Below are 22,321 nucleotides of genomic sequence, written 5' to 3' on the forward strand. Positions count from 1 at the left end.
ATAGGTGTTATTACAGTTCTAAATCACTGTTTGTTTTTTTTCCTTTTTGTGCCCATGATTTATATGACAAACTCAGGTTATCAACAGAGAATTGAAAGCTACTAAATTTGTATCCTTTACAGCTTCTTAATTGAAACATGTATATTACCATATGTGAAATAGATCGCCAGTCCAGGTTCAGTGCATGAGACAGGGTGCTCAGGGTTGGTGCATTGGGCTGACCCTGGGGAGGGATGGGATGAGGAGGGAGGTGGGAGGGGCGTTTAGGATGGGGAACACCTGTAAACCCATGGCTGATTCATGTGAACGTATGGCAAAACCACTACAATATTGTAATTAGCCTCCAATTAAAATAAATAAATTTTTTTTTTAAGAAAAAATATAGAAAGGGGAGGAGATTGGGTAGTCAATCAATTTAAAAGGCTGATGGCTGGAATGAAAAGAAACTGATTTTTTTTTTTAAAGCAGTGGTTGAATGAATTTTCTTTTCTCAGAATGTGACAGCTTCCTGGATGTTGGACTAGGCCGAGAGTGTGCCTCAAAACCAGGTGTCCTTAAACGAGAATCTGGGAGCGATTCTGACCTTTTTCACTCGCCCGGTGAAGACGTGGACAGCATTGTCTTCTCCAAGGTACCGTCAGCCTCAGTGTGCGACTCCGGCTAGCCATCATCTCTTATGTGATCTCAGTGACTTGTAAAGGCTCCCTTTTGGAGAATGAAGCTCCAGGTGGCCAGGCCTTAGAAAGAGGCCTTGACTACTTTCTTTTCTATAGAATCATGGCTGGTTCCATGCAGGTTGTGAAGCTCACACCGAGCCCTAAAGAAATGGACATTCCTTTCAAGTGAATTAGAAGTCAGATGACAATGACTACTTCTCAGGGGGCAGGAAGGACCACAGGACAGACTGTAAGATGTCATGTGTACAAGCTCACCACAGAGTCCTGGCTGGTTAATGTGTTTAGGCCTGAAGCTCACGGCTGAGCTTGGTGAGGTCAGCCCTCCTCATTGCCTGCTTAATTGGAAATTTTTAGATCTCTGCTTGGGAATCCAGCTATCTCCCTGGTGGAAAGCCAAACCCATCCACATGAGTCACTTCACGTTTTCATAGTATTTGAGGCTCCAAGGCATGCTCTCTTGACTCAGGTTTGTATCTAGTTGCAGCAAGGTCCGTTTTGTCTCCCAAGAATAGAGGCCTTTCCCGTAGCCGGGTCAGTGCACAGTATTGTTAACCTGCTGCAGGAGGTTGTCTTAACCTCCTGGGGAGGGGTAGACACAGCGGCTGTGCTGACGCCCTTGTGAGGGTGCGGGAACTCGTGAGAGAAGCAGCGGGAGGTTGGGTCAGTGGCTCATCAGGTCCCCAAGGTAGGCTGATGGTGCTGGTCTAGAGCTACGCCAGGGGCCTTCTGGGACTCTGGTGCGGAACGCACGTGAGCCTCTCTGACCGTACCTGCACTTTCCCTGCCTTCTGCTCAGTGGCTCTCCTGTGTCCGCTGGGCCTCCCCTTACCCTTGGCCTCTTGCCACAGGGGGCCTTGGAAAGATTCAGGGACTTCAGCAGTCCTGTCATCATTCCTTGTAGAAGGGGGAAAAGTAAAGTAGAAAAGTCCACTAACTTGGCAGAGCTATCCTTCTCTGAAGTTGTTTACAGAGGAGAACATCAATATGATCTCTTTATTTAACCAAAAGAATTTAGGTAGTTTCCAGGGTGATTTTGAGGTTTGCATTGTAAGGACTCCTAAAAGTGTCTGCTTCTTCCCAAGGGGAATACCGTTCTCTAGGTGCCTGTCTCTCAAAAGGCATTGGTGAATACATTAGATATCATCTCTTAATCCCAGTTTTAAAATGGAATCATTGGTAATCACTCACACGGGGCCCTGGATACGTGAGGATTTGTTCAACATTTATATACGTGTGACAGTTTTCTCAGTAAAAAACTTTTTAACCAATTGTTAAGTTTCCTCCATGAAGAAACACTTGCTTGAACCTCCTAGGTGCATGCCAGCTTGCCCTGAATGTTGCCATCTCTAGGTTGAATGATTTTCCTAGCTGAGGAGAATTAGAATTGACTATATGTTACTTAATTATTTCAACCTGCCAAAACCATTTAGGTTTTGTTCATAAAAAATGGCCAGCGCTCGATTTTAGGAGTTTTTTCCAGGACGACAGCACAGGTAGCATTTTTAAAAGTTGAAGCATATCCCTGACTAAACTTTGGCCAGCACCCCGTGCTGGGGTTCCTCAGGAAGGCTAGAAATGGCGGAGACGCGCTCTCCTCTTCACGCTCCCACGAGAACGTCTGGAGGCCGGGAGTGAGGTTCGGAGGGTCCTTCCTCTTAGTGTCTCCACCCTGCCACAGCGGTTGGTGACCAGGAGACGCTTTGCAGCCACGTTTTCTCTAACATTCACAAAACCACGGGTTTACACGTGCGAGGAAAAGGAGACAGGCTAATGTTTCCAAGGTGCTTACTTCATGTGAGGCACTGAACAGAAGTTTTTTACATAGGTGATCTCATTTCGTGCTCCCAGCAGCCCTGCAAGGTGGGTGGTTTTATCCTCATTATACCCCTGAGGAAGCAGAGGCTCTGGTTGGTAAAAAGGTTGACTCAACATTACTCAGCTGGTAAGTGACAAAACTGAGATGTGTTGCTGGGCCCAACTCTGAAACCCACTCGTTGATTTTGCTCTCAGCCTCCACACGCCTGCTTTAGTAGCCAGTGCTGTGTACAGAAGCATGGCAGTGGTGGCAGACAGGCCGTCAGCTACTTCCCTAGAGGCCCTCCCCTGTGGTCATCTGCACAGCGTTTGCTGCGAAGCATCAGACCCTCCCGGAGCCTCTCTGCAGGCTCCAGCCCTCCCACGCTCCTTCTCTAAAGACTAATCTGTAGGCAAGGCATTGCACCATCCTTTTCTGTGAACCATGAGTACTGCGTTAGGTCACTTCCTGCAGCCACTTGTGTGACTTTAGCCTTACAGAGGGCTCTTTAACATCAGCCCACAGTGTTTGTCAGAACTTTCCACCTTAACCTCATGTTTCCACTTGGCATGCTGGCTGCCTGGCAAATATGACTCTCTGGTGAGTGTTGCGAGCTTCATGTTTTTTTCTGATGGATATTTGCTGGTTCCCGAGGTCTTGGCTTTTCCATAGATCAGTAGCATAAAAATTTAATTTTTGCTTTTAAAGTGAGAAGAAATCCTAGGGTTCTTTCTGGCCCTAGCTAAGAAAGAAAATGTGGTTGTAAAATACATGATCTGGGCCACTCTGTTATCCAAAAGGATAATTGAAGTCCACAGAATTATACTAATAGTTGCTGCAGCCCTTACACCTTGTTTATTGTTTTTTTTTTTGTTTTTTTTGTTTTCCAAAATCATAAGATAGTACCCACAATTGATTAAGAAAAAGCAGAGTGACTTCACCAACATGCTAGCTCTTAAAGGAAAATCCTTTTATTTCATGTGCTGTCAATTGCCCTCAAATACTTAAACATCAAGCCAAAAATTTACCTTATATTTTTTAAACTTTCAGATAAAAGTAAATATATTTACAGAATCCAGATGAGAAAACCTGGAAACTCTTAAGGCACAAGTGTTGAAATGATTGTAATTTCAGAACTGTGAAGTGGGGCTGATGCTTGCCATCAGTATAGCGCATAAATGGATTAAGTGATTGGCCCGTACTAGGCATTTAAAATATATGCTTTTATTTTCAAGGCACATGGCCAAGTGCTTGAGTATGCTATAACAGATAATAATTTATAAGTATTTGAATAAATGAGTGAAAATTAAAGGACTAGTATTTTGGAAGTGTTAAGGGTGATTCCTTCATGTGTAGTAATAAGATACAAAGTGCATAGCTATTTCTAGATTTCTGTGTGTATAAGCGTGTATAGTGTTTACACCTCTCCGTATACATATCTGTATCACACCTGCATCATGTAACTCTGGGTAAGAAAGCCAGTCAGGCATTTTTTTCCCCCCAATACTCTATTTTTAAAATTTTGAAACAGAAAAGTAGAGAGAATTCTGCAGTGAATCCCCACCACCTAGATTCTATAGTTAACCTTTTATTATCTGCTTCATTGCTTAATTGTGCATCTGTCCCTCATTCTTCCAGTAGGTCGTCTAATTTCTTTAATATACTTCAGAGTTATAGATATCAATACAGTCCACTTCTCAATACTTAGAACAGCATTTGTTTATAAGATTTTTTAAATAATATTCACATAAAATGAAGTACATGGTCTCGAGGGTACCATTCAGTGACTTTGCTCCCAACTTTATTGAGTTACAATTGACAAATTAAAATCATGTATTTTAGGTGTATGAATCCTAGCTGAGCCTAGAATCACCTGGAGAGCTTGGAAGGGGAAATAGATGAAGGAAAAAAGCCTGTCCCTCAGAAACTTGAGTTTATTATGTAACCTCACTAAGCTTCAGGTTTCTCATCAGATGCAAATAAGAATAGCTACTAAATCAAACAGTTGTGAGGATTAACAAAAATCATACATCTTAATCTCTTAGTAAAAGCCTCACAGTGATGAGTATCTAGTACATAATTACCATTCAATTTTATGTAATAGTTATACTGCACGTATATTTAAGAAATAGATTCTCTCAAGCTTTTTATAAACATCATATAAACATCATTCATTTTAGACTTCTGCTGCTGCTGCTGCTAAGTCACTTCAGTCGTGTCCGACTCTGTGCGACCCCATAGATGGCAGCCCACCAGGCTCCCCCGTCCCTGGGATTCCCCAGGCAAGAACACTGGAGTGGGTTGCCATTTCCTTCTCCATGCTCAGTCATGTCTGACCCTCAGCGATCCAATGGACTGCAGCCTACCAGGCTCCTCTGTCCATGGGATTTTCCAGGCAAGAGTACTGGAGTGGGGTGCCATATTTTAGACTTCTACGTTAACTTTTATTTGTGTAATTAGTTTGTAATTTCATTTTCCCTAATTTATTTGGCCTTAGATTAAATAAAACCTAAGTGTGATTGGGTCAGTCTGTTGGCTCAGCCCTGCCCTTGAAGCCAGAAGGCCAGTGTTGGAAAGAGCCGCCGCCCTCACACCTTTCTGTGCCCAGAGGGCGTTCTCTCCAACACCTAGTGGGTTTTTCTAGCCTGATCACCACTTGCAGATATTCATAATTTTATTAACCCCAAGGAAAGAGAAGCTTATGGTAGAGGTGATAGTTTCTGTGTGTGTTCCATCCTGCTATATGCAGGAGGAAAAGCAGTTCTGAAAGCCCGAGAGAGGACGGATTCGTGTGTCAGCCTCAGGCACAGACGTGGTCTTCATTTCCCCATTAAGCTTGCTTCCCCGCGTGCATGTGTGTTAGCCTCTCAGTCGTGTCTGACTCTGTGTGGCCCCGTGGACTGGAGCCCACCCGTCTGCTCTGTGCATGGGATTCTCCAGGCAAGGATGCGGGAGTAGGTGGCCATGCGCATACATGACTCCATCCACCCCTTCCTTCCTGTGTCTACGCTTTAGCATCTCTTCTGCTTCTCTGGGTTAGGCAGCTTTAGTTTCCTAGGGCCGCTGTAACCAATTCCCACACATTTGGTGGCTTGAAACAGTATAAAACTGTCCTTCCACAGTTCTGGAGGCAGGGGGTCCCAAAAGCCATGTACCCGAGGGGCTGCTCTCTCTTCTTACAAGGATCCTACTCCTCTGGGATTTAGGAAATATTCTCGTGTGAAGTATGACCTCATCTTAACGAACAACATTTGCAAAGACCCAACCAAATAAGGTCACATTCTGAGAAGGATGTGAATTTGAGGAGGACACTATTCAACCCAGTCCAGTGAAAAAGCTAAGACATCCTAAAAGTGTCTTCTGAAGTTGCTGTTCACGACCATTTATATTCTTCCTCTCAATGGAGAGTGGCCCCAGGAATAGAAACTGTAGGTTGCCCAGATCACTCCTCACTAACTTGAAAGGAGTCATTGACAATTTTATTTTAAACCAAAACTTACCCTATTTTAGAATCTACTCAGTATAATTTTATTTTACTATAAAATAAAAATATATGGCCCAGTGTGGCCCAGTAAAAGGAACACTGAGGATTTCTGATACAAACTCTGAGATCTTATTTCTTCAGGGTCTTTTTGTTTTCGTTTTTTAAGTCATGAAGATAATAATAGAACAGGGCATTTTTAAAAGCTGAAATCAGCTTGCATTCAGATCTTGCCTCGGCTGTACTTGGGGGAGCCCAGGAGACGGTCTGGGCCTCAGAGTCCTGACTCTCCAGCCCCTCGCATCTCCCTCAGTCTCATCCCTCACTGATTGTTTAAAGAGCAGTTAAGCTGGGAAGCTGGATTCTAGAGAGTAGAAAGAAAAACCTCCCATGAGCTAGTGAGATTCAGCCCCAAGGGTATAAAGATTACTTTGAGAAGGTAGAGAGTGCTTTTGAAGTGTTTCATTAAGACTTTAAGGAGTCAGCCTCTTTAGTATAGGAGTTATTTTCTCTTTCAAGACGAAAAGGGCTCTTGCTGTTGCTGCTAAGCCGCTTCAGTCGTGTCCGACTCTGTGCGACCCCATAGACGGCAGCCCACCAGGCTCCCCCGCGCCTGGGATTCTCCAGGCAAGAACGCTGGAGTGGGTTGCCATTTCCTTCTCCAATGCATGAAAGTGAAAAGTGAAAGTGAGGTCGCTCAGTTGTGTCCGGCTTTTTACCACCCCATGGACTGTAGCCTACCAGGCTCCTCCATCCATGGGATTTTCCAGGCAAGAGTACTGGAGTGGGATGCCATCGCCTTCTCCGAAAGGGCTCATGAGTTGCTATAATTTTTAAAATCTGTTTTGAAGAACTGTAAGTTTCTTTACTCCTAAATTAGGGAAATACTGTGAAGAAGGGGGCGGGTGGGGGGGAATCACAATATCTGTTTCTGTTTCCTGCTCCCTGTACCATAAGAACGCACAAGAAAGATGCGAAGACAGTACAGTGCCCTCCTGTGTAGCTGAGAGGGTGAGCGTGCATCTTCAGACACTTACTTATCTTCTACTTTTTGGATGCCACAATGCTCATCTTTCCCTCACCCATCACATGATGTGTTCTGGTGCTTTTCAGCAGGTAGAGATTGTCGGTCTGCTGGATCAGAATGACACAATTCCTGGTAGGCTCTAGAAGTTGGCCAGGGAGAGAGCACCATCACTTTATCAAAGACTGCAGAGGACTCATTATTTTAGGTACAGTTTGGCTTGATAAAACTCAGCCAGTACTCAGTTGAAGGAAAAAAGGGGGGATAAATTTCTTGCATTTAGGTATTTGTGGCCCAGAATTTGGACATTTGTGGCAGACTTTAGGTGGGATCATAAGCTGTTCTGCATTTTTGAAAATGCCACTGAAAATAGACTTGCTCTTTGAATATAAACTTCAGTATATCACTGTTGTAGCCAAGCACACTACCTTGTTTTTAGATAGGGCTTGTAAAAAAAAAATTTACCTTTACATGGTATGAATTTAGAGTTTTCATACATCAGAAACCTCAGAGACATAAGTTCCCTTCATTATAGTTGATAGTATTGACTGAAAATAACTGGCCGGAATTAGAGCTTTTCCTCTGCAAGAAAGGGAAGACAGTATATTTCCCATTTTGCACCTCTAGTAAAAAGGTAGAAAGAGGATGGACCTGGACTGTACCTTTACTGGAGGCTGAGTCCATCTGTGATTGTGCTTTAAGAAAGAAAGCTGTTTTGCAGCCCGCTGTGATGTTGCCTGTCCTACCCCCTGTAGAGGCACTGACTCGGTGGAGAGCAGTCGAGGCCTCTCAGTCCTGCTGTTTCCGACCATGCATGCTTTCTCTCTGCTGCAGCCCGAGGAGGAGCAGTTGGCCTGCGACACCACTGGATCCAGCTCCTCCACCGATGACACGGCGTCCCTGGGCCGGCACTCGTCTCACGGCAGTGATGTGTCCCTCCCCCGGATTTCCAGCTTGAACAGGTCCAGAGACCCGCAGTGTCTCAACGGCTTCTTCAGCCATGGGGTGGGAGCTGAGGGTCGAGAGAGCGAGAGCGAGCCCGCTGGCTCGGGTGAGATGGAGGAGGAGGAGATGGACAGCATCACCGAGGTGCCTGCGAGCTGCTCTGTCCTGCGGAGCTCCATGCGCTCTCTGTCCCCTTTCCGGAGGCACAGCTGGGGTCCCGGGAAGAACGCAGCCAGCGACGCAGAAATGAACCACCGGAGGTGAGGCGGTGGTCTGTTCGTCTCGTCTGTGTCTGCTTGCTTTTGATTTGGTGTTACCGTTAGTGAAAGTTTTCAGGAGACACCATGGTATAGAAGAAAGAATATAGGCTTTCCTATAGGAATCAGGAAAACCTGTGTGCCAACTCCAGCTCTGACACTTACTACCTGGATAACCTTGGGCAAGTTACCTGACCCTTCTGAGCTTTAATTCTCTCATCTGTAAAACACCTGCCTTTCAGAGTATTTGTAAGAGTAAAGATTACAATGAGATATATAAGTCACATAGTGAGTAAACACTGGTGTAACGTTTGTTTAGGCCAGATTTGTTCATAAAATTGAGAGGTTAGAAAATTTGAAGGGAATAATTTCCTGTCAATTTTGAATTAAGAAATAAACTTGAAATCTTAGAGTCTCAACACAAGTTTTTTCACAGTGCTTCATAGGATTTGCCATCTGTTTCTAGTGTAGAAAGTTTTGATAAAGTCTGCATTACCAGCACTTAACTGTTAAAGAGGTCACAATCATTATTGAATTGGTACTGTCTTTCCACATGTCGTTCAGCCTGGGGATCTGTTGTGGCACTCGGTGTCACCCTTTCAGTTTGCCAAGCAGGCTATGTGGAAATGAGGGTCTGGTTTCTAACCATTGGCTGCCTAGATGAGTTTAAGTTTGAAGAGCAGGTGCCATGATACCTACTCTGTGTAAAAGTGTGCCTACTCCAAGGCTGCGTTCTAAATGAGGACGAACAGCCAGGGCAGGAGGCTGACAGTTGTTGTAAAACACTGATATCAACAGTTCACCTGGAGCGGTTACTGGCTTTTTTGCTTTTTAAAAATTCCTTGACCTCCTAATATTTGGGCTCAGATTTCATAGCTGTAAGTACACGTAATCTGATTACAGTCATTCACTCGTGTATTTTTTTATTCGGCTAACATGTATTAAGCAGAGCAGGCGTTCCTAGGTTCTGGAGGCCCCGAGGTGAATGAAGACCTACCTTCATATAGTACCTTACGCCCTCCTGATTTGCTACCCTTTTCAGAGTCCTTTAATATCAGATTGTCTCATGTAATTTTCCCATCCTCTTCATGAGTCAGGTGGGATTATCCCCGTTTTTGCAGGTGAGACTGCGTAGGTAGTTTAAACCATTTACCCAGTGTCAGTGGAATCCAGGTTTCCAGTCTCCTGGTCAGGCAGTCTTTCTACAACTCCGTTTTATTCTGGAATACAGTTCAGGGTGCAAACCTTAAAAATAACATAAGCAGTTGCTCTATCTGATGGGCAATTATTATGTATTTGAAATCCTAGCAATTTGTAAAAGCTCTCCTTCCCAACTTTGTTCAAGCTGTAATTTCTTTCTTTTTTTTTTAAGCATTCATATGGGAAAATAAGGATGGGGAAATGATCCCTACAGACAGAATTCCCTTCCTGAGGCAAGAGAATCTGCTTGACGGGATACGCGTGTCCTAGATGACAACAGCATTGGGAAAGGGGGATTCCTTTTATATGGAATCTGTTTTCCTTTATAAACCACGATGGATCCCTTTGGCATGACTTTATTTCCAAGCTAGATGTGACTGTGTGCATCATGTCGCTCCAGTGAGGAAATTGAGGCTCAGATGAAAAGATTTGCCCAAGATTACACGGTGATTTTAGGACAGAGCTACAGTTAGAACCTATCACTAAATCGCTTGTATCTTCAGCCTGTATAATATCATGGACTCTCCTATTGCAGTTATCATTCAGAATTGCCTGGCACCACTGTCTGATACCTCTGGAGATACTGGAATGAGAGTTAGGGGTCATTTTCATCAGTTTAACTAATTTTTACAGTGTTAGCTGCATCGAGAATTACCTGAATTTTAAAGACTTTTAAGAAAATCCTGTTAAAGTTATTCTTGGATGGTGTTTATTAAAAGTCCTTTTGCTTTTATAACTTAATAAACCTCACTCCTGGTCACCTGACTGTTCCCTCCATGCTCCAAGGAGTTAAAGTAGCCCTTCTCAGAAATCATCAGGCCTTTTTGGCGATGATGTTTTCCTTATTCCACATTCTTTCATTCCCTTACTCCCAAACCATTTCTCTTTGGTGATTGTCTCTTCCTAGTGTGATGTTTGTGTGTTTCACGCGTTTGTATCCATTTTGTTTGACCTGGACACTGACCTCTTCCACCGTTCATTTTCAGTTCAATGCGAGTTCTTGGGGATGTTGTCAGGAGGCCTCCCATTCATAGGAGAAGGTACAGAGCTCACTAACTTGATGGACTAACTGTTTGCCTCTGAGCTTATTTTACTAACAAGCATCTCATTCTGCTTCATCCACAATTAAACAGTCTAATTTTAAATAAGTCCTGTCTGCTTCAGAAAAATAAAATACAGGTACTTATTAACTGCTGATGTCCATCCTGTATGAAATGGTTTCTCGAATTTGAAGTTTTTTCCTGTTCTGCTTTTATTAAAAAAAAAAAAAAAAAGTTAAAATATTTTTTTCCATCTTGATTTTTTTTTTTTTTTGGTATTCAGATCACTTTGATAATAGGGTAGGGTCTCCCCAACTTTATCTAAGGAGGAGTCCAGAAGTGTCTGTTGTGCATAGGTAATGGACCCTGGAGAGTACTTTTTCTTTCTTTCCCAAGAAAAGGGGGAGAGGAAGAACCGAAAATAGAAGTGTGCTCATGTATGTACCAGGCCCTAAACTATTTTCAGCACATTCTTCAATAACGTGATGAAAGCCTTTCTTCCTCAGCCACTTGGGAGTCTCCCGTGCACTGTGGATATGGCCCTGATTTCTCAGGGCTCCTCTCAGTCTTTCAGTCCCATACTGATTTTTGGTCACATAAAATTTTGAAGCTAAAAATTGCAGTGATTTATCAGCTGAAAAGTCACTTTTCGTCGAAAAGTACTGATTTGCTTTAATTTTTTCAAATGCTGAGTTTTTGTTTTATCAGTGCATTTCCTGTACAGGAGTCATGTGTGACTTTTCCCATTTTTGGAAAAAAATTTAGAAATCTGAAAACGATGGTTTGAGTATGGTTATTGTCTCATATTAGGAGATACTTGTAAAGAGAGATTTTAAACTATTAGCTGAGGCTGTCTTTTTAGGAAGTGGGCAGATAATGATCTTTGTTGCCTACCTGGTCTTTTTAAGTGGGTGTTTCCTTTAATTTCAGATTTTAGGCACACAGTTGAGCTCAAGCACAGTGTTGTCACGAATCTCAGATAATCATAAGCCTGGTTACGTTTGTCTCCAGGAGAACAAGTTATTAAAGGCCTTTTTCAGTAGAAGTATCTAAAACCTTTAGAGGTTTATTTGTCTGACTCTTCTTTAAACTCTTCAATATGGGCTTATTAAAAACATGCCCTGGATAACCCTGAAAGACGACCCGTTGCTGGATGCAGCCCAGGTTACCATGTGGACACAGCCATCACAGCCACTTCAGTGACGGCTTCATCCTTTGTCGTATTTCTGTATGAAGAACAGGAGTTCCGATTTTAAATTTTGTGTTAAGCCTTAGCTACTAAAATGGAAACATTTCAGCAAGTATTAAAAGGTAGGGCATCAGGATACTTTTTTTTAAATCTGGAACTATCTAAATCCGAAAGCTAAAGAACCATGAAATGTTACTCCCCCAGCTGAGGAATTGAGGAAATTAGGATGCTCTGAAAAATACTCTTACTGTTGTGAAAGGAGTTTCTGCCACCCTAGGACTATCTGCAGCTTCCTCACTGGATCCTTAGGTTTTTCTGATCTCCATTTGTCTCCCTGTTGTTCATCCTTTTTATCCTAAATTTCATCCCAGTCTCTCACATCATTATCATTTTCTGAGAGTAAAGGGATGTTTAAAATCCGTAGAAAGATATTGTTTAATTTTTAATGAATGATAAATTGGCATGTATATTCACTTTCTACTTTTTTCCGCATTCTGTTTTTAGTAAATTGGCCATGTAGACATAATATGCCTTTTTACTAACAGCTTAGAGGTATAAAATTAATACTTTTCAAAGAACAGACTGTGAAGCTCATGGGTGTTTGTAAACTGTATCAGGGCTTGCTTGCCTGAGTCAGTCTGGTCTTGCTTAGCAGACTTGTAGAGACATGTCTCAGCTGTGTACTTCCACTCTCTGCTTTTGTACTTATGAGCTTTGCACTATTAATATAATCTGATTTAAAATATGTTACCTTTTAATTTATTTTTAATGGTATTATTTTAAAGATTTACTTTTAGTAGATCCATAGGGTTAGCTCATATTTATTCTTCCATCATTTTCCTCGTTTTTTTTTGTTTTTTGGGTTTTTTGTTTGTGGTTTTTTTTAGCTTTCTTTTTGTTTGTTGGTTGGTTTTTTTGATGTCTGCAGATCTTCCCATTGAAGGTTCAGGGAGCAGATTAGTTTTATTGTTATCTCCCTTCCAAAAACAAAACCATGTCACTTAGAACTTTAAGGCTGAAATAGTAGCAGTGTGTATTTTTTTAAAAATAATAGCTTTTATTAATCAAAAATCCTGACCTGTGGATGCAGCTCTTTTTACAGAGTACCTGATACTCTGAGTTGGTTATTTTTTGTCTGCTCATGTTCACTTATCATTTCCAACCCCAGATTTTCTGTTCCTACTGCATGAGAATAAATATAAGTGCTGAGATAGTCAAGGAAATAGATGACCAAATGGATACATACCTAAAATTATGGAACTCTTTGGTCAATACTATAAAATTCTCTTTCAAGGAAAGACATCCCTTCATTATCATTAAAATACAGCGAAATAGGACCATTGTTATATGCTTTATCTTCAGCATCCAAGCCTGGTGAATACGGTTTGAAGGTGGATGTTGATGTTGGGTGTCATTATGAAAGATATATGAATTTTCTGGCTTAGATTCATCCTTAATGGAAACGGGGAGAAAAGAAAACCTGACTCAGTGGGCCTACCCCAGTGCAATTTGTCATCATTCCTTTTAATGAAGGATTAGAGATGCTGTGGTCCGGAGATGATCAAGTGGATTTTTTGTTGTGTTGTTATATGCTTTATGTTTAGCATCCAAGCCTAAATGGGTGGAGGAGTGGTGGGCGGCATAGAGAGAGTGTCCCCAGTAGTGGGGTTGAAACACTGCTGTGAGCGTGCCCAGCCAGGAAGCCACAGGGAGTGTGGGTACTCTGTTCAGGATTTACTAGGAGGAATTCTGGGGTTTCCAACACTGAACTTGTTAACCTGTAAAGAGTTCATGTAGTCATTTCTAACACATTATGTTGATGGACATCAATAGAAGAACTGTGTGTTTTGTTCTAGCTGTTTTCTAAATTCTAAATCAGTGTTACATTCCTAATTTTTTACTGATCAGAAAATCCATCTGTCTCTAACTGTGTCCCTTCTTTTTAAACCCAATAATCCCATCCCTGTTCCCTCTTCCATTTCTGTTTCTGCCTTTCATGTCATCCCCAGTATGAGCTGGTGTCCCTCTGGTGTGCAATACTCTGCTGCCCTGAGTGCTGATTTTAATTACAGAAGGTATAGTATTGTTATGTGTGCAGCCACCAAAGGGGGGATCATGAAGCACAGCACCGAGCTTTCAGCTTTGGACTGGCTGTGTGCGGCTGGAATGCGTATGGCGGCCTGCTTTGTGAGCTCGGTGTTGCGTTGCCTCTGCTGTGGGCATCCTATCCAGTTCAAGGGGTGCAGCCTCGGAGCTGGATGGTGTTCCCCGATGCATTCTGCGTGTCTCAAGTGGCTATAGATTCGGGTGTTTTCTGCACAGGCTTGTCTCCATGCTGCGGTAGACCACTTCTCTCTTTGTTTTCATCCATCCCAATTCCCAGCTCCTAGGAATTAGCACATCCTGAGGAAAGCAATAACAAAAACAAGGCAGCTACTAAGATGCACTCATTTCTTAATTACACTTCCAAATCCAGTCATCTCTTTAGATTCTAAGCTCACAGATTGCTCATCATTACATATTCTTCTCTCAGCTAAGCAGCCAGATTTAATCACTTTCAGGATTAAATGTTGTGGTAACCATAGGATCTGGCTTTCTCAGGCTTTAGAAATAATTCATAACAGAAAACTAAATTTCTTCTTCAGTTAGTCTGTCTTCTTACCCTGGCTATTGAAAATGAGTTTTGCGGAGACATTTACTTGGAGTTAGTCATGATTTCTGTCGTCATATTGAAATCAGAATAAAATCCATTGTTTAATTTATAGAGGCACATGGTTTCAGTTCATAATAAGTGATTCATAGGGAAAAGGGCAAATAGAAACCCTTCTGGACCGGCATACATGAACTTTGTCTGTAGCAGTTAACTTTGAGCAGAGGTAACGAAAGAGCTTCATTATGCCTTCAAACACAGCTCCGCATGCTTGTAACTGAGGGCATGGCACTCTCCCCTGCATTCTGAGATCCAGTGGTAACACACGTGATTTATTCTGGCTAGCATCCCCAAGGGTGAAAGCTGGCCAACCTTTCTCCATAGCCTCCTCCTCACAAAAAATGCTTTTCACTCTGCAAACCACAGTCTTTATTCCAGGGATCCCATTTTCCATACCAAACCTTAAGTTTGCTTTTTTCTCCCACCTTGTCAGTATCAAGGAAGAAGATATTAAACCTCTCTTAGACACAGTAACTTTCCAACTTTTGCCCTTTATGGTGTCCCATGTGCCTGTCTGCAACTAACAATTCTCAGGAAACCTGCCAGAGCGGTGCTTTTGGCGCAGGTGTGCACAGATGGTAACGCGCCTATGTGATGTGGGGTTTCTGGGGTGGACGCATGCCTGTGACGTTAAAAAGGTCACCTAGACTGTCATGGAAGGTGAAGTTACAAAGGTTACCTGGATTGTAGTCGAATGTGAAGCTACAAAGGTCCACTGGACGGCCGCAAGGGCAAGTCTGGATCTTCCCTATTTTCCTCCAGAAGGTAACTTAATGTTCATATTTTCTCTGTGCCATTTAATTATTTGGCATTGGCAGGCTTCAGAGTCTGGCAAAAATTGATCACATCAGATCAAGGGTTAAAAAAAAAACCAAACAAATAAAAGATCTATAGATAATACAGTTTATCCATATGGTATATTGAAAAATGTCTGAGAAGATGACTTGAAGTAGTTCAGCATTTGAGTAAATTGAATGAGGTTTTTTTAAAAAAACAAACCAAGTGCAGTATATTTCTCAGCCCACCAAGATCTAGGGGGAAGGGTAGGGGGCACTCATTTGGCCAGGCCCTTGCAGACAGTTTTGCCTGGTGACAGAAAGTTACAAGCAAGGGAGACACAAAAGCAGGGGCTTTGTATCCTCCTTCCTTTCTGAGTCTCAGAATGAATTAACTCTGGTGTCTTGTGTTCAGTTTCAGTCTAGAAGGCTTGACAGGAGGAGCTGGTATTGGAAACAAGCCGTCCTCATCTCTAGAAGGAAACTCTTCAAACACCAAAGAACTTAGGCACCCTTTTGGTGGCCAGGAAAGGGGTGACTCTCTGGTGTCGCTTTCAGAAGAGGATCTTGAGTCAGGCCAGAGGGAGCACAGAATGTTTAATCAGCAGGTAAGGCTGAAAGAGGTATATGTTGCTAGTTTTGGGGGAAAAGATTCGTTTCGTTTCCCTAAATATATCCTCATATTAGGAACAAAGAATGCGAGACTTATGTTCACATGAGGTTAGTAGCTATAATTACGCATATACTCAGTGTTGCAAACAGCAGTTTTTAGCATTTAATGCTACTTTAAAGTGAAAGCTGCTCAGTCGTGTCCAACTCTTTGCGATCCCATGGACTCTACAGTCCATGGAATTCTCCAGGCCAGAATACTGGAGTTGGTAGCCTTTCCCTTCTCCAGGGATCTTCCCAACCCAGGGATCAAACCCAGATCTCCTGCATTGCAGGTGGATTCTTTACCAGCTGAGCCACAAGGGAAGCCTGAGCATACTGGAGTGGGTAGCCTGTCCCTTCTCCAGCACATCTTCCCAACCGAGGAATTGAACCAGGGTCTCCTGCATTGCAGGCAGATTGTTTACCAACTGAGCTATCAGGGAAGCCCAGTGTTAATTAAAGAATACCATTAATCTGCATAGATCTAAATATTTCAGCAAAGCAAACTTTTAAAATTAAGGTATTAATTTTAAAACTAACACCTGGATGAACCTCTGAGAGTATTCTGGGATACACTTCCAAGTGAATTTTTTTCTAATAAAACAAAAAAGTTAAAATGCCAGTCTCTGAGTAGGAGGCTTTCATTTTAGGTAGAAGTATAAGGCATCGTTTCAAACTAAACAAACAAAAATTTAAACAACCTGTCCTTCGAATCAGTGACCAAGGTTTTGTGTAGAAATCTAGTTTTTTATTACATCCTGCTACGTAGCAATGAAGTGACCAAATATTTCAAGTCTAGCACTAGGTGATTTAGTGATGAATGTATCACTTACAGTCATGTGAAGGTCCAAAGGACATGAAATTGAAGGCCTAAAGGAATTTTGCCTGCTTTTGTCCCCTCTTTGTGGCTTCTTGGAAGTAAAGAAAAATAACAAGAATATGGAGAATATAATTATTGAAGTAGATGGTGTCTATTTATTCAGCCCAACAGTAACAGAAAAAGAGGGGAAAATAGGAAACAATAAATTTGGTGACTACAGAGAGCATCTCTGACAAGTACATCTGAAAAACATGTTGCATCTTATGTGTACAGAGTCCTTTGGAAATCACTTGTAGGACCAGGTGAAATACCAAAACTTGAGTTTACTTAGAGCCAGTAAATCCCCTCAAATTCTGCTTAAGCCTTTGTGTGTGAGCAAGTCAAGCCCATTTAAGTGACTTGCCTGAGGCTCCATAACTGGCTCTTAGCTGAACAGTATTAAACTCAGAATGGCAGGCTTTTAGTCTCCCTGTTACTTTGAAGTAGATGACGTTTGATGAGGAAATGAGAGCATTTCCGTTTTCTTACTCATGTTGATGTGATAACCTTCTCCTGAACTGACGTTCCTAGGAGTCTGAGTGATGGCCCTCTCTTTCCGTGAGTGGTGTCAGTGTAAGTGGCCTTTCTGAGTCTGTCGAGATGAAGTGTTGACCCTGTAGCACCTGGTGTGCTCAGCCTGCCCAGGGCTCTGTTCACCAGAGTCTTCCATCTCGTGTGCAATCTCAGAGTGGGTATATGAGCCGCTTGTATCCCTGATGTGCACAAGTCGCCAGCAGCCAGCTTCCTGCTGAAGGTCTCTGCCTTTCAACTGATGTCATTTTTCAGACCTCACAGTTGTATTTGAAACATAGCAACTGTTTGCCTCAGACTCCATGGTTACCCATGGAACAAGCTCTAAATAATGAGAAGTCTTTGGTGTAACTGAGTCAAGTTCACCCTAGTAACGGATTTTCATTGCTTCCCTTTCAGTACATACCAATTTCAGACTGCTAGGAAGGGAAGGGATGATAATTAAAATTAGTTAGCAATTAGGATGGCCTCTCTCCAAGCAAAACAAGAGGAGTCCCACCATCACTGGAAACGGGTTTTGTTGCAGGATCTTCTGCAGTGGGTCTGATTACACACTGAAGTAGCTGTGAATTCACCGAGGGAGTTGCAGTTACCCACATGCTTGCATGTAAGCAGTTTAATCTCAGAAGAGGAAGTGAAAACGATTTAGGTTTCTATCCAGATGCAGAGCCTACTTTGCTTGTGATCTTAAAACCTTTTCTATTTGTATCTCTGTTTCTAACTCTTTAATATCAGAATGATATTACTGGTATCCTACTATATGTGTACATGATATTTAAATATTCAAAGGGCAGGCAGTGTATACGTAGTCTGATATTTCCAGTGAAGTTATTTTTATCTGACTGTGCATTTAGTCAGAGAAGGCGATGGCACCCCACTCCAGTACTCTTGCCTGGAAAGTCCCATGGACGGAGGAGCCTGGTGGGCTACAGTCCATGGGGTCGCTGAGGGTCGGACACGACTGAGTGACTTCACTTTCACTTTTCACTTTCACGCATTGGAGAAGGAAATGGCAACGCACTCCAGTGTTCTTGCCTGGAGAATCCCAGGGATGGCGGAGCCTGGCGGGCTGCCGTCTATGGGGTCGTACAGAGTCGGACGCAACTGAAGCGACTTAGCAGCAGCAGCAGCAGTGCATTTAGTAGACATGTATTAAGTGCTTACAAAGTTTGAGGCGTCCTTAGGCGTCCTTCTTAGGAAGGATACGAAATGACCGTAAGCGGCAGATACTCTAATTGTTCCCATTTTACAGATAAGAACACTGAGGCTCAGAAAAGCTCGATTGCTTCTCTGAAGTTGAGCACCTGTTTTGTGGCCTACAAGGCTTGTGGTCTTTTCCTCTGTGTACTGCCTTATTTCCTTCTGCTGGGTCGGAATGTCAAGTTTTGTACTAACCTAGAAATATAAGGGCATGAACTGAGAACTCTTTTACCCTTATTTCCCTCACAGACATGTCACAGATCTAAACAACAGGGATTTAATTACTGTACAGCAGCCGTTTCTTCTCCACTGACAAAATCCGTCTCATTACTGACAATCAGCCATCCTGGGTTGGACAGTGAGTATGCTACTTTTTTCATTAAATATATTCAGAACATTTTCCCTTTCATTTATTTTTTTCCCTTTAAGACCCTGTGACATTGCCTTAGAGCATGTGCCTGACTTCCGCTGAATGAATGACTGACTGATCATTTACAGAAAAGGCGACACAGAATTCAGTTTGGAGACCTTCCTCCTTTTACTACATAAAAATCTCCTTAGCGCATTAAATGCATTGTATTCTTGGGCCTAAACCTGACAGATATTATTTTTTAAAACTATTTTGAAATAATTTCTGGTTTTTAAAATAGTTGCAAAAAACAGCACTAATACTCACCACATAGTCTTCACCTGGAGCCTCCAGAGTGTTATTTTAACACTTGTTTTATCCATCTTGCTCCTTTCCCTGGCTTTGTCACTTTCCTTAAGGATTGTTCTGAAACACAGGAAAGTAAGCTACACATGTAATGCTCTTATGTCAGAGACACTGTCTTGTATTACCATAGTACAGATACCCAAACATTATCCAATACTAATTCCCTGAGCTTTTCAAAAATGTCAAACTCATAAAGGACAGAGAGAGACTGAGATATGTTTTTAGTTAAGCAAATGTCAAAAGGATTACAGCCAAAAGTGATTACTGAAACTGTATACAGATTCAAGATCAGTGAGCTATGAAAGTTACGTAGAGACGTCTGGCATCCACAGGCCCAGAGCGTTTGCAAATCAGAGATGCTCAAAAATATACTTGAATTGGATCCAGATGTTTGCCACAGACAGGTGTCTTTGGGAAGCCCCACTTTTTTTTTTATTTTCAAAATAGATTTTTTGTTTTTCATGAGTAGTTGCAGTGTGGGATCTTGATGCAAAGATTAAAATTCTCATCAGAGTATGGTATATTACATTCCTTGCTGAGAGATCATGTATTCAGGAACCTGCAATAAAGGCTATAAAACCCTCCTGCTGTTTCTTCACCATCTCCTGATATAGAACTCATCTTAAAAGAGTGAGGACAGAAGTAGCTGCCCTGTGTTAATGGGATGTTCTGTCTCAGTTCATGACTTACTAGAGGCCTCATCTTTTTAATGTCCACAGTGGCGTTAAGGCATAAATGGATGATTGTGTTAACTTCATTCTCATTTTATATGATTAGTAGTTCAACTCTCAGCCTAGCCTTTTGGAAATAAAGGTGCCTAATAGTGACTTATTCGCCAAGATAATAGGCACAGACTCTCAGAGTTGTAACTGAAGTCATTGTTCCTGTTCTTGTTTGGATCTTGGTTTGGTTTGCTTTTGACTTGGCTTTGGGTGAGTGGTTCTGCTGTATAGAAGGGACATTATTATAACTGAACAGTTTATAGTGGCTTTGAACCCAGAGTACTAGAAATGGATAACCCGACAGTCAGTGAGGCCGTTCAGCCCCGAGTCCCTCCTCCCGGGGCCTGGGGGAGGGTCTGCGTCTCCATAGCAACAGCTACCCAGAACCAACAGAAGGTGGCCAGTGTTCAGTGACACATGGACTCTTCTTATTTTTCCTCCAAAAAGCAAAATGGTTTTTGACTGTGCTTTCAGTTGCTAGCCAGACCCTCTGAATGGTGCGGCTACTCCCCAGGAAGCACAGTCCTTGAGCGCCAGGAACTCTGGCTCATCTTATTGTGGGGACCAGGCAGCTGAGCTCCCCGAGGGCGGCTGAGCTCCGTGGCCGGTGCCCATCCCTCCCTGAGGGGTCTGAGCTCCGTGGCTGGTGGCCGTCCCTCCCCGGGGGGGACTGAGCTTCATGGCCGGTGGCCGTCCCTCCCCGAGGGGGACTGAGCTCCGTGGCCGGTGGCCGTCCCTCCCCGAGGGGGACTGAGCTCCGTGGCCGGTAGCTGTCCCTCCCTGAGGGGGACTGAGCTTCGTGGCCGATGGCCATCCCTCCCCGAGGGGGACTGAGCTTCATGGCCGATAGCCATCCCTCCCCGAGGGGGACTGAGCTTCATGGCCGGTGGCCATCCCTCCCCGAGGGGGACTGAGCTCCGTGGCCGGTGGCCGTCCCTCCCCGAGGGGGACTGAGCTCCGTGGCCGGTGGCCGTCCCTCCCCGAGGGGGACTGAGCTCCGTGGCCGGTGGCTGTCCCTCCCCGAGGGGGACTGAGCTCCGTGGCTGGTCGCTGTCCCTCCCTGAGGGGGACTGAGCTTCGTGGCCGATGGCCATCCCTCCCCGAGGGGGACTGAGCTTCATGGCCGATGGCCATCCCTCCCCTAGGGGGACTGAGCTCCATGGCCAGTGGCTGTCCCTCCCTGAGGGCGACTGAGCTCCGTGGCCAGTGGCCGTCCCTCCCAGAGGGGTCTGAGCTCCGTGGCCGGTCGCTGTCCCTCCCTGAGGGGGACTGAGCTCCGAGCTCTGTGGCTGGTGGCCGTCATGGATAGAGCTTGGAGTGAGAGAGTTCAGCCCTTTCATCAAAGTGGAGGCCACTCATTCTGATTTGTAATGTACATTTCATGTAAATTTGAATGATGAACTGGCCCTAACTACTTCCCTAAGTGAGCACAGGCTATAATTGGAGGGCTTATCCACTCTTAATGACAGTATTTCTCTTAAGTCCCTCCTCATGTACAATTGAATTAATTTCCCGACTTTTTCTTTTTTTTTTATTCTGCTCTGGAAACATTTTTTTTTTTTTTGGCAGATATAAAAATTCTGGCTGTTTAACAGAAGACTAATAAAACTTCTTTCTTGCATGCTATGCCTCTAAGCCTCAGGGTAACTGGATGGTTCTTGGTTTCTGCCACACATGCAAATCTTCACTCCACATCTCTTAAATAGCCTGCATGATTCACCTTTGGTCATGGTCTTCCCTGCTGGAAGTATCAGAATTAAAACCTACCCTGTGGTTTTAAAGCCTAAAGTGTGTGGAACCCTTCAGGTATTTTATGGTAAGCATACTTAGTGGCTGTGTGACCTCAAGTCCTTGAACTATTCGGCAGGGCTAATAATGGGGTAGGGCTAAAATGTGTATTTCTTTTACATTCGTACTAGCATGTTTCCTGGCTTGTGGGGAACATTTGTTGTCACTGTGGAATGAATGTGTTCATCATCCAGCAGTGTAGGGGTCCGTTTTTCTCTGACCAGGGTCTAAGCAGTGGTGAAGACCTGGAACATGATCTCTCGCTTGTCTTTAACTGGCTGTGTCATACAAGCAAACCTGCTTGTCTGAGTACAATATATTAATACTTCCTAAACCCAGCACTCTCTCACTACTTCCCAGCTTTTACTTGTGTTCTAGATTCCCCCTTGAAGGAAGTTAGCAACTTTTCCCACAGCCTTTCCCAGCTGTTACCATTTGAGCTTTTCTGCAAACGTCCACCAAACTGTTGCCTGGACTGTCACTGGGTCACTGGCCAGATTAGAAAGACAGACAGACTCGGCATTATTCCCAAACTGGCGGGACACTGCCCTCAGAGAAGCCGCTCCAGGAAATGTGTTTGCCGCCTAGGGTTGAGTGTAGACTCCCAGCTTGCCAGGAGACTCGGATGCTTCATCATTAGAACTTAAGAATAAACTTTATGTTTGCATACGCAGAATAAGCCAGTTATTACAGACAATCCCTTCACAAGTCTGTATTTTTAAACTTGTTACCGCTTGCCCCCAGAAGATGCTTACAGACAG

At 43.3% G+C, this 22,321-nt stretch overlaps 1 protein-coding gene across 13 annotated transcripts in view; it reads left to right on the plus strand.

Moving 5' to 3' along the window:
- Positions 1-22,321, plus strand: part of AKAP13 (A-kinase anchoring protein 13) — a 320,810-nt gene that overhangs the window by 231,665 nt on the left and 66,824 nt on the right. For 8 of the 13 annotated variants that reach the window (XM_060402005.1, XM_027975368.2, XM_060402001.1 and 5 more), the window contains 6 exons: positions 495-631; positions 7,812-8,182; positions 10,366-10,419; positions 13,618-13,683; positions 15,510-15,702; positions 18,585-18,693. In XM_060402005.1, coding sequence (XP_060257988.1) covers positions 495-631; positions 7,812-8,182; positions 10,366-10,419; positions 13,618-13,683; positions 15,510-15,702; positions 18,585-18,693 — 930 coding nt within the window. The remainder of the gene's footprint in view (positions 1-494; positions 632-7,811; positions 8,183-10,365; positions 10,420-13,617; positions 13,684-15,509; positions 15,703-18,584; positions 18,694-22,321) is intronic. The other 5 variants (XM_042235070.2, XM_060402004.1, XM_012098428.4 and 2 more) reach the window with 2 other exon arrangements.

Source organism: Ovis aries, chromosome 18 (assembly GCF_016772045.2).
Source record: "Ovis aries strain OAR_USU_Benz2616 breed Rambouillet chromosome 18, ARS-UI_Ramb_v3.0, whole genome shotgun sequence".
Classification (NCBI taxonomy): domain Eukaryota; kingdom Metazoa; phylum Chordata; class Mammalia; order Artiodactyla; family Bovidae; genus Ovis; species Ovis aries.